Raw genomic sequence first — 14,981 nt, 5'->3', positions numbered from 1 at the left:
AATATTTATAATACAATCATACATTCTAGAACTATATGTTTACCTAAAAAATAAGGTAGATTTGTATGCACTGATATGAAAATATCTTTAAGATATATCATTAAAAGTTAAAAGCAAGGTGAAGATCAAAATGAATCACCTTAATGCAAATGAAAATTAGGATGCATTTCTATATGTATAACTCTTTTGCCTAGGATGCACAAGTAACTTAACAATGAATATTTTTAGAACTAATGTGCAGACAAATGGAGGGTGGCTTCTTTTTATGTATATTTCCCTCTGTTGTTAGTTTTTGTAATATAAAACATCAACATTGGCTATCCAGATATTGCACTAATGGAGTGTTTTCATTATCTTTTAAAAACTATGTTAAAATTAATAATAATCTTATACTTTGAAAATGTTTTAACCCTTAATATATAAAGATGTTAATTGTAGCATTGTTAATATTTTCAAAATATTAGAAACAGCCTAAGCACCCAAGAAGGAAATTTGCTAAATTATGGTACATTTTTATGTTGGATTTATGCAGTTATTGAAATCATCTTCTGGAGAATATTCTGGGACATAGGTAAATATCTCTGATCTTTAAAGGAAAATATACAGCCTTATTAAGCAGTGTAAATCTGATAACTTTAAACTAACCACTGGTATGAAACTCATATACATCCCAGAGCATTCTAAAGGTCAGTAACAGTAATTTCTTATAGTTCAGTTCAGATAAGGGGTCATAAGATTTTTTTTCATTCAAAAGTCCCCTTGAGGGTAAATTGTATTTGTACAACTTTATTTTCTCTGTGAATCATATGGATGGCTAGTTCACAGCTCTTGGCTTAACTAAATCTTTAGTATTTTTTCCCTGATTATTCTTAATGTAACCACCAGTCTGCACCATCTGTACATGCCTTTTGCTTCCACCAACAATAAGACCCTCACAATGGCATATACACCTTCAGCCTCATTTAAGCACTCAAAAACAATGGTGCTTTGTGGAACAAGTTGCTGTTCTCCCAAACTGTGGATATCAGTGGAAAAACCCAGAAGATTTTTAGATGAGTTTGGAGGTTGGGAGGGCTTGATAAGGTCCAGGGAGTAAGTATGGTGAGTGACTGCCTCCCAGGCTCTTCTGAGAAGGGGAAGACCCTTTTCAGCAACTTCTTCCTTCTCCTCCTCTGTCTCTGCTCTCCTCTCCTAACTCAGTGCCATGGTCGCTCTGAGAGAGGCAGGACTGTCTTTGTTCCCACCTCCCCTTGAAAGCTGGGACAGCAGCCACCCAGGCGCCTTACCCGTTCCTGTCCTGAACCCTCCACCAGTGAATCTCAGAGCTGTCGAGCAGGTAGTACTCCTCATTGCGCTGTAGCATGAGTTCCTGTGGATCATTCGTTTGGTAGTCATACAGGGCAATGACCACAGTTTCTTCAAGTTCCCGAAGTGACCGCTGGAGGAGGGAGACGACAAAATCAAGCAAAGATGTGAGAAAGGAGGTAACCTGTGGAACAAGGTCAGCAAGTCCCTGAGCTGTAACTTGCTCTTGGACCTATGCCAGTCAGACACCGGTTCCTCAGATCCACTGGGGATACTCACTGAGTCCATTCACCTTCCTCTAGTTGGGTTTCTCATTGTCAGGCTCACGATACGGAATAGGACACAAAGACACGCAATACCTGGAATTCGCTGCCTCTCCCATTCCAAGTGGTAAACTCGGACTCTCAGTGAGCTCCAGGCAGCCATGCTCGTCACAGAAATCTGCTTGTTTCTCTACTTAAGCCATGTCATAATTCACAGACTCTCTGCTAGGAGCATCACATTCTTGGCAAAGGTGATGAAGTCAACACTATATCATTTAGTTCATGCTTTCCTAGTTTTATTTTTGGGTTTGTCCAGATCCATAGAATTACGGACTGTTGGAGCTGGAATGCCTCTGAGAGATCATTTAGTCCACTCTTTTGTTTAGAATAGGGAAACTGAGGCCCAGATGGGACAAGTTTAGCAATTGAATTATTCTTTTGCTTTCTCTACTATATCCCATGGGATCTCTTGTTCCTCTGGTGGGCTCTCTTGCTTGTATCACTGTTTTTCAGTATCTTTCTTAGGATGAGATATTAAAGACTGAAGAGGTCCTCATGTAAAGGAGTCACAAGTGTTCAGGGTGGGCACACCTGCTAGAGGTTAGCAGGCTTTGTGAGATAGCAAATGTGGGAAGAGACTGAGATCACTGGCTAGAGTGAGAGTCAGTGATGGGAAATCAGAAGTTCTCTGAGTGCACTGAAGTATTTGGTGGCATAAAAATATCGGAGATTAAAAAATAAAATGTTGTCATACTGATACAGTTTGGATTTGAAGCCTAGATTATTTGTGGAGCTTGTGAGATGATATACTGAGTACTACAGATGAGAGTTGTTGAGCTTGAGGCTGTCACCCTAACAGCTAATGGAGGAAGGAATTGTGTTCAAGGGCAGGAGGATAAAGGAAAAATATAGTAAGGTATTCATCTCATTATAGATCCAACTGGTTGATTAATTATTTTTAAGACAAAGATCAGAGCAGGTTTCTCAAACAATGTGAAACCTTTCCATAGGGAGTACTTTGGACATCTGTGGCGGTGTTTTGAATGTCGCAAAGGTTGAGGTGGCTACTAGCATTGAATGGGAGAGGGTCAAGGATGCAAAACACCCTGCAGCATCCCACATGCAGCATCCCACGACTTTTGAACGTCCTGTTAGATATTCCAGAGAAGGCCGCTTGCAGTAATAATGTACAATAACACTCTGACCTAGATCCTACCTCCACCTTATATGAAGCACTTGGTTTCCTAGGAGGCAGCCACCCTTTACGTGGAGGGTGGATTACACTTTGTTTAGTTCAGAACTTGACCAAGAGTTGTTTGCTCTTTTGGAAAGTGTATCACAGATGGTAGTACTGTCTTTGAGTCACTGATACTACATTACTAGAACAGTTGCATTTGAGCTGCCAAATTTAACAGGATTCAAATACAGGTGTGTTTTATTATGTTGTCCAGTATAGTCATGCCCAATATTTATATATAGAAATATGTATGGGTTTGTATAAGTTATTTCATTTTCTTTTTTAAACATTATGGTTAGAACATTTATTGGTTCTTTTAGAAAGTATGTGTTTACATAAGTGGTATTATCTATTTACTTTCTTTTTGTTATAATAAAGGGGGCTTTATAAAATATTTGTCAGAAAAAGGGAGTACTGGGTCTGATAGGATTGAGAACCATGAGATTATACTGAGAAAATGAAGGGATGGCATTTGGAGAAACTGAGACTCTGGGCTCCAGAAGGGCTATTTGGGAGCCCAGGAGATGAGGTGAGTCATGGAATGGGAGAATGGTCCTGTCTCCTGGCCACTCCACTGCTGGTCTCAGAATGGTCCTGACTTCTGAGAGCTCCTGACCCCAGCTGGGGAGAGCTCCACCCAGCTGAGACTGGGCCCTCCCAGGTGGGAGTGGCACGGGTAGTGTGACTTAACAAGGAAGCCAGGGCATAGGCAGACATGTGCCTGGGTGGCCCCTCAGGAAGTCCTTCTGGGTTGATGGGGATGGGCCTCGAAGAAGGGCTGAGTTCTTGTGTACGTGGGGAGACCAAGAGTGAAACATAACCTCATTTGCACCCACAGGCTAGAGAGGCCTGGAGTTCTCTACTCTGATCATGGATGGTTTCTATCCTGACCAATAATAGCCACCCTCCACCCTCGAGAACTGTCCCCAGTCCATAGTCTCTCTCACACTAAGCATCAGGCCTGTTGCTCAGATCAGATTAAAAGTATAGCCTCTATAGATGCCAACTCAAGATGCCATCACTTAGTCTAGAACAGAACATGAAGGTGATGGGAGAAGTGATTTCAAGTAATTCAAGATAAATGTTGCTGTGGATTTAGATGTGTGATTGAAACTGCAACCGTGATTCCAATAGCCCTGTGGTTGGTGTCCTAAAGCTGCTCCTCCAAGAAGTCTGAGAAGCCAAGTGGTGGTGTCCAAGGGGCGGTGGATAGGCCCTATTTTCTGACTTTCACCTTCACTAATAGTGAAAAACCAGAAGGAGCAAGCCAGCCTAAGGTGCAGAGATGTGGGTTTAGGTGGGACTATTGGAACCACCCACAAGCCAGGGCAGTGGGATTCCAAACCATATTTTCAAGGGTGATGGTGAAATGGTCTTTAGGAGATGAATGAAGTAAAATGGAAAAGAGCCCATTTTCTGCTGCAATTTAAATACACTTCTTTCTTGTTGTGTGAGAGAGGGCTGACAACAAATCTAAAAGTCATCCCAGTTTTGAGCGATGTAAAACTTCTCTTATGGGGAAGCTGCCAGTGTTTGAAATGTTACCATATTGGCTGGAAAAAAAGCAGGGCTCACCCTTCAGGAAGAAGCATGAGGGAGTAGAATCAGTATATTCTAGAATAAAGACCAGTTACTCAAATGTGGATATCGTTATTGGTATTACCATAAAGTGAGGGCTAAGATTGCTTTTTCTCCTATTTTTTGGTTTGTTTTGTTTTGTCTTTTTGACTAAATAGCTTCCCGAGAATTGACTTGATATCACTTAAATCTTGCAAGTCAGTATATTAGACCAGTGTTTCTCAAACTCCAGCATGCCTTAGAATCACCTTGAGGTTTATTAAAGTGCAGATTACTGGTCCCTTTCCCTAAAGTTTTGCGTGTCAAAGGTCTGATGGGGTGATGAGGTTTGGGGTGGGGGGGAAGGAGTTCTGAGAATCTGCATTTCTAACCAGCTCCCCAGTGATGCTGATGCTGCTGGTCCAGGGACCACACTTTTGGGAACGACCACTCGAGTTAAAGACCACCACACCAGGAACCCTCTAGCCTACTAACTTGACTACTAAGTTACCGAATGGCCTTGGGATAACTTCTCGTGGGACTTGCTTTCCCAAGCTTTCACATGAGAATAAAACTATAACCCTCTGAAGTGGCCAGAACAGAGGGTGAGTTTTGAAATAACTAGTAAAAGTGTGGACCTGCTTTGAAGAATTTGAGGTGTTCTCAGGTGTATGCTTCCAAAATGCTTGTCTGTCAAAGGGTGGAGTAAATACATCATTTTATGTGGCTGTGAGCTGTTATTAGGCCCCAGCCTAGTCAAGGTACTTGGATGCACAGTATGATACCGAGAAGTGTTTGTTGAGTGAAGGCGGTGGAGTGAAGATTTTGGCAGCTGAGTGGTCATTTTACTTGGACCCACCCAGGAGACAAGCTGGGCCCAGGAAACCCACAGTGTTGAGTTCAGCTGCATCACAACGAGGTCACGGTTGAGAAACCTGAGCAGATGGGAAACCCAAGCGGGACGACACCAGAGCAGCAGCTCGAGGTGCCCTGGGCCCCCGCCTCCCCGCGCCCAGACCTGTGCTTTCACTCACCCTATTGTCTTCAGGAGTAGGAGGAAGAGGCTTCTTTGAAGCTGAAACAAGAAAAACAGAAAAAGAAAATGAGCATGAAACCGAATGTGCCCAGCTGGAGATGAACGGCTGGGGGCTTTTCAGAGAAAAGAGACCCCAAAGAGAACAGCAGGAGGAAAGGATGAGACACAGGGCCTGGGTTTTATCTCTTTCAGCCTGCGTGTTCCTGATTTAGTTTTCCAGGAGACACCAGAGACTTCCAGAAGCCCCTCTTCCTGTACCCCAGGAAAAGCCTAGTGCAGAGGGGTTCCCCGGGTCTCAGTGTATGTCCTTCCCCAGAGGCATGGAGCCTCCACAAAGGCACTTCCACCTGCTGAACCAGGACCTGGAATTGGTAACTCAGGGGGACCGTGACTCACTGGCTTCCTGATGCCCCTGTGGGCTTGGAGAGAGGGTGGATGAGGTGAGAGGTCATCGTGTTGCTTTGTGAGAAGGCTGTTATCTTAAGGCTCTGAGTATTTGTTCTTGCCGATTCCTCCAGACAACACCCCAACACCTCTCTGTGTTTATGTCTTTGTGTCTCCATGTCTCGCTTTCTCTGCAGTCTCTTCCTTCTTTCCTCCTTTCTCCTTTTTTCTTTCTCTCCCTTTCCCTCTCTCTTTCCTTTATCTCTTCATCTGTGTCTTTTAGGATTTCTCCTTTAAGGCAGAAGTCCCCAGCCTTTTTGGCACCAGAGATTCGTTTCGTGGAAGACAATTTTTCCAGGAATCCAGGGGGTGGGGTGGGGGAAGGGGTGGCTTGCAGATGATTCAAGTGCATTATATTTATTTTGCATTGTATTTCTATTATTATTACATCAGCTCCACCTCAGATCATCAGGCATTAGATCTCAGAGGTTAGGAACTCCTGGTTTAAGGCACTAAAAAGGCCCAGTGTGGAATCAGTGGACTGAAGCTGTGTGTCTGTGTGGTACGGGGATGCAGTGCCTAGGCTTCTGCTCGGTTCAAAGACTTCTTGAACACTTACAGAAAAGCAGGGGGTGGGTGGCATCAACAGGTGGTGAGCACTGTATCTCTGCAGGGGGTTGACTTGGAACTGGGCAGCTGTGTCTGGGATGTGGTGAGAAGAGATTCATACATTGACACTGGAGCCCAGACCCTGTGCTGACACCTTAATCAAGGGCTGCTGCTGCTGCTGCTGCTAAGTTGCTTCAGTTGTGTCCGACTCTGTGCGACCCCATAGACGGCAGCCCACCAGGCTCCCCCGTCCCTGGGATTCTCCAGGCAAGAACACTGGAGTGGGTTGCCATTTCCTTCTCCAATGCATGAAAGTGAAAAGTGAAAGTGAAATCGCCCAGTCGTGTCCAACCCTTAGTGACCCCGTGGACTGCAGCCTACCAGGTTCCTCCATCCATGGGATTCACCAGGCAAGAGTACTGGAGTGGGTTGCCATTGCCTTCTCCATAATCAAGGGCAGACTGGGGTATTAGGTGTGCAATTAACTTAGACAAAGGAAACATACATACATAGTGGGAAACATGGTTCCATTACAGCACTCAACTTGGTGCCAAGAGCCAGTTACCTTAACCTCAACTCCACCACATACAAGCTGGGTGGTCTTGGGCACTTTCCAGCCCTGAGTGTTCGGTGCCTGATCTCTTCTTCCTCTGGCCTTGCTCTTACCTTTCTTCCTTCCCCTCTGTGTGAAGTTTGTATGTGGTAAAACTTGTATGTGGGGTTAGTTCTGGCTGCATACGTGGGTGCTGCTGTTGGTCGAATATTTGCTAAGTCACTTCGATCATGTCTTACTCTGTTGTGACCCCATGGACTATAGCCCGCCAGGCCCCTCTGTCCATGGGATTCTCCAGAAGAATACTGGACTGAGTAGCCATTCCCTCCTCCAGGGGATTTTCCTGACCCAGCAATCAAACCTGCATCTCTTTCATCTCTTTCATTGCAGGCAGATTCTTTACCCACTGAGCCACCTGGGAAGCCTGAGGTTTGATATAACAGAGCCTATTTTAAATGCAGTGACCTCTGTTACTTCCCAGTCAGACACACGCATACTATCTCAGCTTCAGATTCTTCTTTCCACAAAAAGAATGACTAGCAGACACGGTTACCATTTACAGAGAGCCCACGAAGTGCCAGCAGTTGTGCTAAGAACTTTTTCCAACCCCACTGAACCTCCCAACAACTCCAGAAAGTAACTATTTATTATCATCATTCCCACTTTACAGATGAGAAAACTGGCTAAGAGACTCAGAAAGTTAAGTAACAAATATGAAGTCACAGAGCAAGGATACTGAGGGGCTGGAACTCACACCAGATGTTTTTTTTTTTTTCTTTCATCCCAAAGCCCTGTCCTCTTAGACCCTCATTGTATTTGTGCCCAACACTGGGAATTCTACAAGCCTTGCTTTTTGAAAACTGCTCTTAAGTCTGTCAAAACTATGGTGCATGAGATTACTTAAACCAAACCAGAAGAAGGGAGAATAAGAACAGACTCAGATGAGGAGATGGCAGGAGGTCCTGCAAAAGCAGGACCATCAGCAGAGTGACTGTGCAGCGGTTAGACCCTGGCTTCATTTGGGGAGGAGCTCAGCATGACCAACCCTGTCCTGGTGAGCCATTCCGATGTTCCGTGCACCTCTATCGTGTGTGTACCATGCAGTGGAGGGGAATACTGTGTCCCTAGGAATAGCCACTACACGCATGGAGAAAATTGCAAAATGGAAACAGATTCAAAGGATTTCAGAATTGGAAAGGGGTTTAGAGAATATTTCACCTTAAGACCCCTAAAATTTCCCATTCCATTTTAGTGATGAGGACATCACGGTCCTTGTTAGCCAAGTGACCCATCCAAGGGCCTACAGCAAGGTTCTGGCAGGAATTTGGAGACAACTTTGACTTTGGAAAGAGCTTTCAGTCACTGGCAAGCCCATGCCATCCTGTCCTTGTGGTTGATTCCACCCACATAAAACCTATTTCTTTTTCATTAGATATTGGCTTTTGTATGGTCCATAGAGCTAATGTAGGGAATCATTGACTTCTAAAACTAGGCAAATGCTTTTCTGGGCCAAGGGACTGGTAACTCTGAACTTTCTCTCCCAAGGTGGAGGGTGAGAAGTAGTGGTTTTTAAAGTGGCGCTAAGAGGGGCTACAACTCAGGAAGCCGCAGAAAACCCAGCCACGTGTTACATTTAGCACATCCGCCTTGGGCTGTCAATCTGAGGTACTGGGTTTTAGTGCAAAAAAGAAACTGACAGATGAGAAAAGTTAAGTAGGGTAAGAGAGGCTGAGAGGAAAGGGCGATGGAAGAAAACAATCCATATGATCCGTCGTTCCTAGTCAACCATGTCTCTGCAGCACGCTTCCTCACTGTGTAACCTCGAGGGTACTGGAGTGCTCAAGCCTCCTCTTTCTTCTACATCACACCATCTACCCTAGATGGTGGTGAGAAGTGGGAGTGTTATGTATGTAAGTGTGCATCAGAGTGGAGTTGCCCTTCATCAGGGATTCTGGGCCCAAAGTCATCGTGCATGCATGCTTAGTCACTCAGTCATGTCCAGCTCTTTGTGACCCGCCAGGCTCCTCTATCCATGGGATCTTCTAGGCAGGAATACTGGAGTGGGTTGCTATTCCCATCTTCATGGGATCTTCCCGACCCAGGGACTGAACCCGCATCTCCTGCATTGGCAAGCAGATTCTTTACCACTGAGCTATCTGGGATGCGCCCCTTCCAAATTCAATACATAAATTAAAAATGATTCAAACGCCAATCCCTAGTACCTAGGTCTTTGACTTCAAAGGCCAAAGAACAGCATCTTTTGTTTCCACTTTGCATTTAGGCTGAGGCCTCTTTCTCTCTGAGACTGTGGAGTTCAAGGGCAAATAAGTAGAGGTGGGAAGAAACCACATTGTAAAATAAGCAGATTTTTGGTTTTACTTTCTTATCCCTCCAAGTGTGTAGAATTCAACTTGTGTTATAAACACGTGTGATACGATGCCACGCTAATAGATAATATTGTGTATCTCTATATATCTATAAGTCTGTCTCTACAACTTCAGATTTAATAGACTATGCCTTTCAAATTTCCTAACTTGAGGGTATAGCAATGCTTCTCAAACTTAATCGTGCATCCAGATATTGTTAAAATACAAATTCTGATCCAACAGACCTACGAAGGGCCCTAGATTTGCACTCTAACCAGCTTCCAGGTGCTGATGATGCCGCTGGTCTAAGAACCACACTTTGAGTAACAAGGAGTTATAAAGACATCAGCCTCAAGATGTAGGCTTCCCCAGTGGCTCAGTGATAAAATATCTGCCTGCCAATGCAGGTTAGTAGGAGACACAGGTTTGATCCCTGGGTCAGGAAGATCCCCTGGAAAAGGAAATGGCAACCCCTTCCAGTATTCTTGCCTGAAAATTCCCATGGACAGAGGAGCCTGATGGGCTATAGTTCTTGGGGTTGTGAAGAGTTGGACATGTCTGAGTGCACACACACACATACACACACATTGGAGATGAAAAAACACCAACAGACTGGTGTTAAAGGCAGATGACTATCTTCTGTAAGTTTTGAAAATGTGCAATTTTGCATTCAATCCTGGACACCCCTGGTGATGGGAAGCAAAGAACCTTTACTTCTTACTAGCAAAGCGGTCAGTCATTATACAAAGAAGAAAGGGAATTCATAATCACTTACCATTTTTGGTGGGATCGTACTGGGCACAGCCCACTGCAAGCTTCTCCATCTGAGCACAGCACCGCCATCTCCCATCCAACCAGAAATTAGGGTGATACTTGGGCACCAAACTGTTGTTATTCCTGGTTTCTGAAAGGAGTTGGCACCAGCGGAAGAGTTATTTCCAGGTCAGTCACTCAAGAGCCACCAACTTTACAATTCCTTGAGATTGGACCCTGCTGTGTGAACTTGCATGAGTATTACCTAGAGTAGCCAGAAAAAAATGGCCTTTTTTCCTGGGCACATAGAAGCATGTATATTGAATTTAGGCATCAGCAGATCTGGATTCTTATCCAGCTGTGCCTTTGGTTAGTTGTGTGTCTTTGGGTTGAGCAAAATCCTCATTTGATTCCCAGTTCCCACTGTGCCATGGGATTGTTAGATGGGGTCTCTGGGCCCCACGAAAATGCCTTAGGGAACTCAGGGAAGACTGAGTGGGTGTGATTCTCATCACTCCATCTCTCCCATCTCTACCCATAGCAACTTTGCTTTTATCCTTTCTAGATTTGTGGCTGTAAAGTCAAATTTTGGTACAGGAGAAGAGAGGCTTTCCTGGTGGAAAAAAAAAGTATAAAAAACTGACAGGTTATCTCAAATGCCTCTTTCAGCTCTAACATCCTGTGAGTAAAATCCCTTCACTGAGGGAGAGCGGCCAGTGAGAGTAGTTGGGGCCCTTTTGATTACTTTGTATGTTAGTGTTTGTTCTGTGCCTGTGAATGTTAAACTTGAGAGGACTTCTCAGTTTATCTGTCACTTTCCCTTTGAGACTCACAACAATCTTGAAAGAAGATAAGACTTGTATATTTATTCTCATTTTTCAGATAAGGGCATCTTGGGTCCCATGATTTCAGATGGCTTGCCTACCATCAGTCTCTGTAGCTGCTTAGATTAATATTTGAATCTATTTTTCCTGCAAAGCTGGGCCTTCAGGCTAAATGACAGTGATAGTAATACAGACTAAATGCTCTCTTTGGGTATGATTCCAAGTGTCTGCCATGTCCTAGCATCACTGACTCAATGGACATGAATTTGAGCAAACTCCAGGAGATAGTGGAGGACAGAGGAAGCTGGCGAGGTGCAGTTCATGGGATTGCAAAGAGTTGGAGACAATTTAGCAACTGGACAACAACAACAAACTCTTTTAATTCTCACAATAACCCTATGACTATCTGTTGCTAGTCAAGTAAGGAAATGGAGATACTGAAAAGTCAAGGAATTTGTCCAAGGTCACACTAATTATTGGCAGAGCTAGAGCTTTTTCCTTAGCAGCCTGGTTCCACATCTCATGTATGTAAATATTGTGCTGGTTCTGATTATGCTGTTGAGAAGGTGAGCCCTAAGAAGTACACTTACAATGATCCGAAAACCTTTAAGACCAGTTGATATTTGTTGGATGCTGACTATGGACCTGGTCAGTTCCAAGAGACTTACTCTTAGCAGCTCTGGAGGCAGGTACTTTTTAAAAAAAATATTTATTAAAGCATAGCTGACTTACAATATTAGTTTCAGATACACAACACAGTGATTCAATATTTTTATGAATCGTACAGACTCATGTATGTACAGATTACATACATACAAACTTATTATAAAATAGTGACTGTATTCCTTGTGCTGTACATTACATTCCTGTGACTTATTTTATGACTGATATTTTGTACCTTTTCATCCCCTTGGTCTATTTTGCCCCTCCTCCCACCCCTCTCTCCTCTGGAAACTGCTAGTTTGCTCTCTGTGTCTGTGAGTCTGTTTCTGTTTTGTGATATTCATTTGTTTTATGTTTTAGATTACTCATGCAAATGAGAACATACAGGATTTTCCTTTCTCTGTCTGACTTATTTTACTTTGCATAATACAGGGAAGGAGATACTATTATTATTATTCCCTCCTCCTCTCCTTGTTAAAAATAGATGGGGAAACTGAAGCACAGAGCAGTTGAGTTGCTTGAACACACATGGCTAGTGAGTGGCAGAGCCGGGATTCAAGCCCAGATCCTCTAGCTTGAGGGCCTATGCTCTTTTTCTTCATTCAACACAAGGAGTCAGTAGACATTTTCTTAAAGGGCCTAATAGTAAATAGTTTGGTTTTGCTTACCAGGAGACACAACGGATACATTGTGGAGGTACTTACATAACCCTTTAAAATAGAACCGCTAAAAAATATTAAAAACATCCTTATCTAAGAGCCTTACAAAAACAGGTGCCTAGCAGGATTTGCCTGATCCTGAACTGTGCTGGTTATTGCCCAAGTTGAAACTTTTGGAGTCCCCACCAACACCAAAAGGAAGAAATATTTGACCATCAGCTGCTCTTTATTTGATCATAGAACTCAAGCATTCTTGAGGATCTAGAGGTCTCAGATTCAGTCACACAGGAGGTCAGTTACCTTCTTTGAGGGCCAGCACCCAGCGCTGCCGGCTCTCCCGGTCTGGAGCAAACACATACAGGAGGTAGTTGTCGTGAACAACCTGGAGATGCACAGAGAGTTCAGGGTGAGCAGTGAAGTCGGAGGTGGATGACTGACAGAGGCCCCTCTGGGTTACTGGGCTGAGAGTGGGGTCTCAGGCTGTTGTCAAAAAGCCAAACATCTGGGTGATCTGGGGACTAGTGCCCTTTTTATCTAGATGTTTGAATGCTGTGCAGATAAACCATCACTACATTAAAACAGCTGGAGAAAAGAGTTCCCCACTTAACTAGGCAGCGTATTTCTCACATTAATTTTTCAATGATTAAGAAATTCTGGCATATGAAAGAGTAAGATATTAGATGATAAATATATAACTTAGATTTCTTTAAACTTATTTTGAAATAAGTGATTCAGGAATTTCCAAAGATAGTACAGAGTTCCTATATACTTTTCACCCACATTTCTTCAATGACAGTATCTTCATAACAAAATACGTCTTTAAAACCAGGAAATTGACATTGGTGCAGTACTATTAACTATATAACAGATCTTTGGATTTCACCAGGTTGTTTTTTCATGCATGCATTAGTAATTGGAGTTTCAATGATTGGAAAAATACGTGTTACTCCTTTTACTTTCAGTACTAAAAATTCCAACTTGTGGAGGTCACTTTTCTAGTAGGAAAAAAGTTCGTTCCTATGCCATATTGAAAATGAAATATTAACTCCTCAGATTGACAAACATGAATGGTAACCCCAGGATGCGTAAGAAGATACCCACTCTTTCAGAACCATAAATATCAAGAGTGGTAACAAGATTTAGACAATGTCATGACCTAAAGACTAAAGATACTCTCCATCAGCTCTGCTCAATAGAACTTTCTGCAGTGATGGAAATTTAAAATCTTGGCTGTCCAATAAATTAGCCACTAGCCCATGGCTATTGAAGATGTGAAATGTTTACTCATTCACTGTGGTTTAGTGTGACTCAGAGCTGATTAATGTTGTGCAATTTGAATTAATTTACATTTAAATGTAAGCATTCACATGTGGCTAGTGGCTACTGTATTGGACAGCACAACTCCAGATAATTCTCAGATTATAAAATCTGAGTCTTTTTATTCTATAACTTCCAATCAATTTATAACCAAGGAGTGTAATCTATTGTCCGAAATTCTAAGTAAACTGTGCTTACAGAATGTTAGGCTTGGGGCTCTTGATTATTTTTTTTCCTTCCCCTAGGAATAGAGTAATTAGGACTTTCTTTGAGGTAGGGAAGACATGAGGGAAAGGGAAATGAGGGATGACAACTTTTTCAAAATTTTGTAATTAATCTTTGTTGAATGAATGTGTCATTGAAAGAACACAGCAGATTTCTTCTGGGCGTGGTCTAAGTCATCTCTGTGCCACCTTCTCATTCAGTGACTGAGCATTTCAACCACCATCCAAGGAATGAAGAACTAGACCCCTGGCCTGATGGACTTACCTGAAATGGATATTTATAGTGACATGGGATGATAATGTCACTTTTCACAATCTCGACACATTTGATTCGGGAGAGTTCGATGGAGCCCTTCAAAGTGCGCTTTTTCTGTGGGGAGGAAAAACATATTCCATTTGAGGAAGAAGGAAGACAATATTTTTGTCCAGGTGGCTTCTAGAAATCCATTACTAGATAAGATCCATCGTAAACCAACCCTGCAAATATCCAGAAGCTCCTTCTTGGCCCTTGGTGCCTTAGAAGGACACTCTGAAGCAGACTCCTGGGAGAACATGTTATTTGAATTATCTTCTTGACGAAGTGACGGACCTCCGTTCATTGAGCTGCTGGGTCTTATATCTCAGTGAACTTGTGACAAATAGCAGCATTTGCAGAACTTTTGGCTAGAATGGGTAGTGCAGACCCCACACGTGCCAGTTTTTTCTGTTTTGTGCCTATCCCTGGCCTTACTAGCATAGCAAGTGAGCTCAGGCCTTACCTGCTTGGTGACAAATACTTTTAGTGGCACCTTTCTTTTCTACATCTGCCTTCTCTGTGTCCCTTGGTTATCCACGGTCCCACAATGGCACCCCTGTAGGATATTCCTGACTCTGCTCTGTTACTATCTCATCCAGTTATACTGGCCCCAGGTTTCATCTCCTTGGAAGCTTACTGGAGGTATTCCCTGATAACTAATTCATATAATGGTCTTTGTGGCTTGTAACGATGTTACATGTTACCGATTTCTAAAGGTCCTTGTCCTTGGATCCCAGGAGATGTTAGATTGGTAGACCAGCAGGCTCCATGGAAGGCTAGTCAGGGGAAAGCTCCTGGAGAGCAGGAGCCCTTCACAGGTGCCTGGAATTAGGCTTCTGTTGAGAATAGAGTTTAGTTCAGTTATGGAACAAGTTGCAAAACACTTCATTATAGCTTAAGAGGTAGCACAAATGGTGGTTAATTGGGCACAAGATT

At 43.2% G+C, this 14,981-nt stretch overlaps 1 protein-coding gene and 1 long non-coding RNA gene across 2 annotated transcripts in view; one reads left to right on the top strand and one right to left on the bottom strand.

The window, feature by feature from the left end:
* Window positions 1-14,981, bottom strand: part of ITK (IL2 inducible T cell kinase) — a 62,195-nt gene that overhangs the window by 29,304 nt on the left and 17,910 nt on the right. Inside the window, 5 exon segments of the mRNA NM_001105388.1 lie at window positions 1,287-1,438; window positions 5,397-5,437; window positions 10,086-10,214; window positions 12,510-12,591; window positions 14,016-14,120. Coding sequence (NP_001098858.1) covers window positions 1,287-1,438; window positions 5,397-5,437; window positions 10,086-10,214; window positions 12,510-12,591; window positions 14,016-14,120 — 509 coding nt within the window.
* LOC132345782 (uncharacterized) overlaps window positions 12,528-14,981 on the top strand; it is a 28,183-nt gene continuing 25,729 nt past the window's right edge. Inside the window, exon 1 of the long non-coding RNA XR_009495332.1 lies at window positions 12,528-12,615. This is a non-coding gene — a long non-coding RNA (uncharacterized lncRNA). The remainder of the gene's footprint in view (window positions 12,616-14,981) is intronic.

Source organism: Bos taurus, chromosome 7 (genome assembly GCF_002263795.3).
Source record: "Bos taurus isolate L1 Dominette 01449 registration number 42190680 breed Hereford chromosome 7, ARS-UCD2.0, whole genome shotgun sequence".
NCBI lineage: Eukaryota > Metazoa > Chordata > Mammalia > Artiodactyla > Bovidae > Bos > Bos taurus.
Note: the sequence above shows the minus strand (reverse complement) of the source record. Positions and strands in the feature narration are given on the sequence as shown.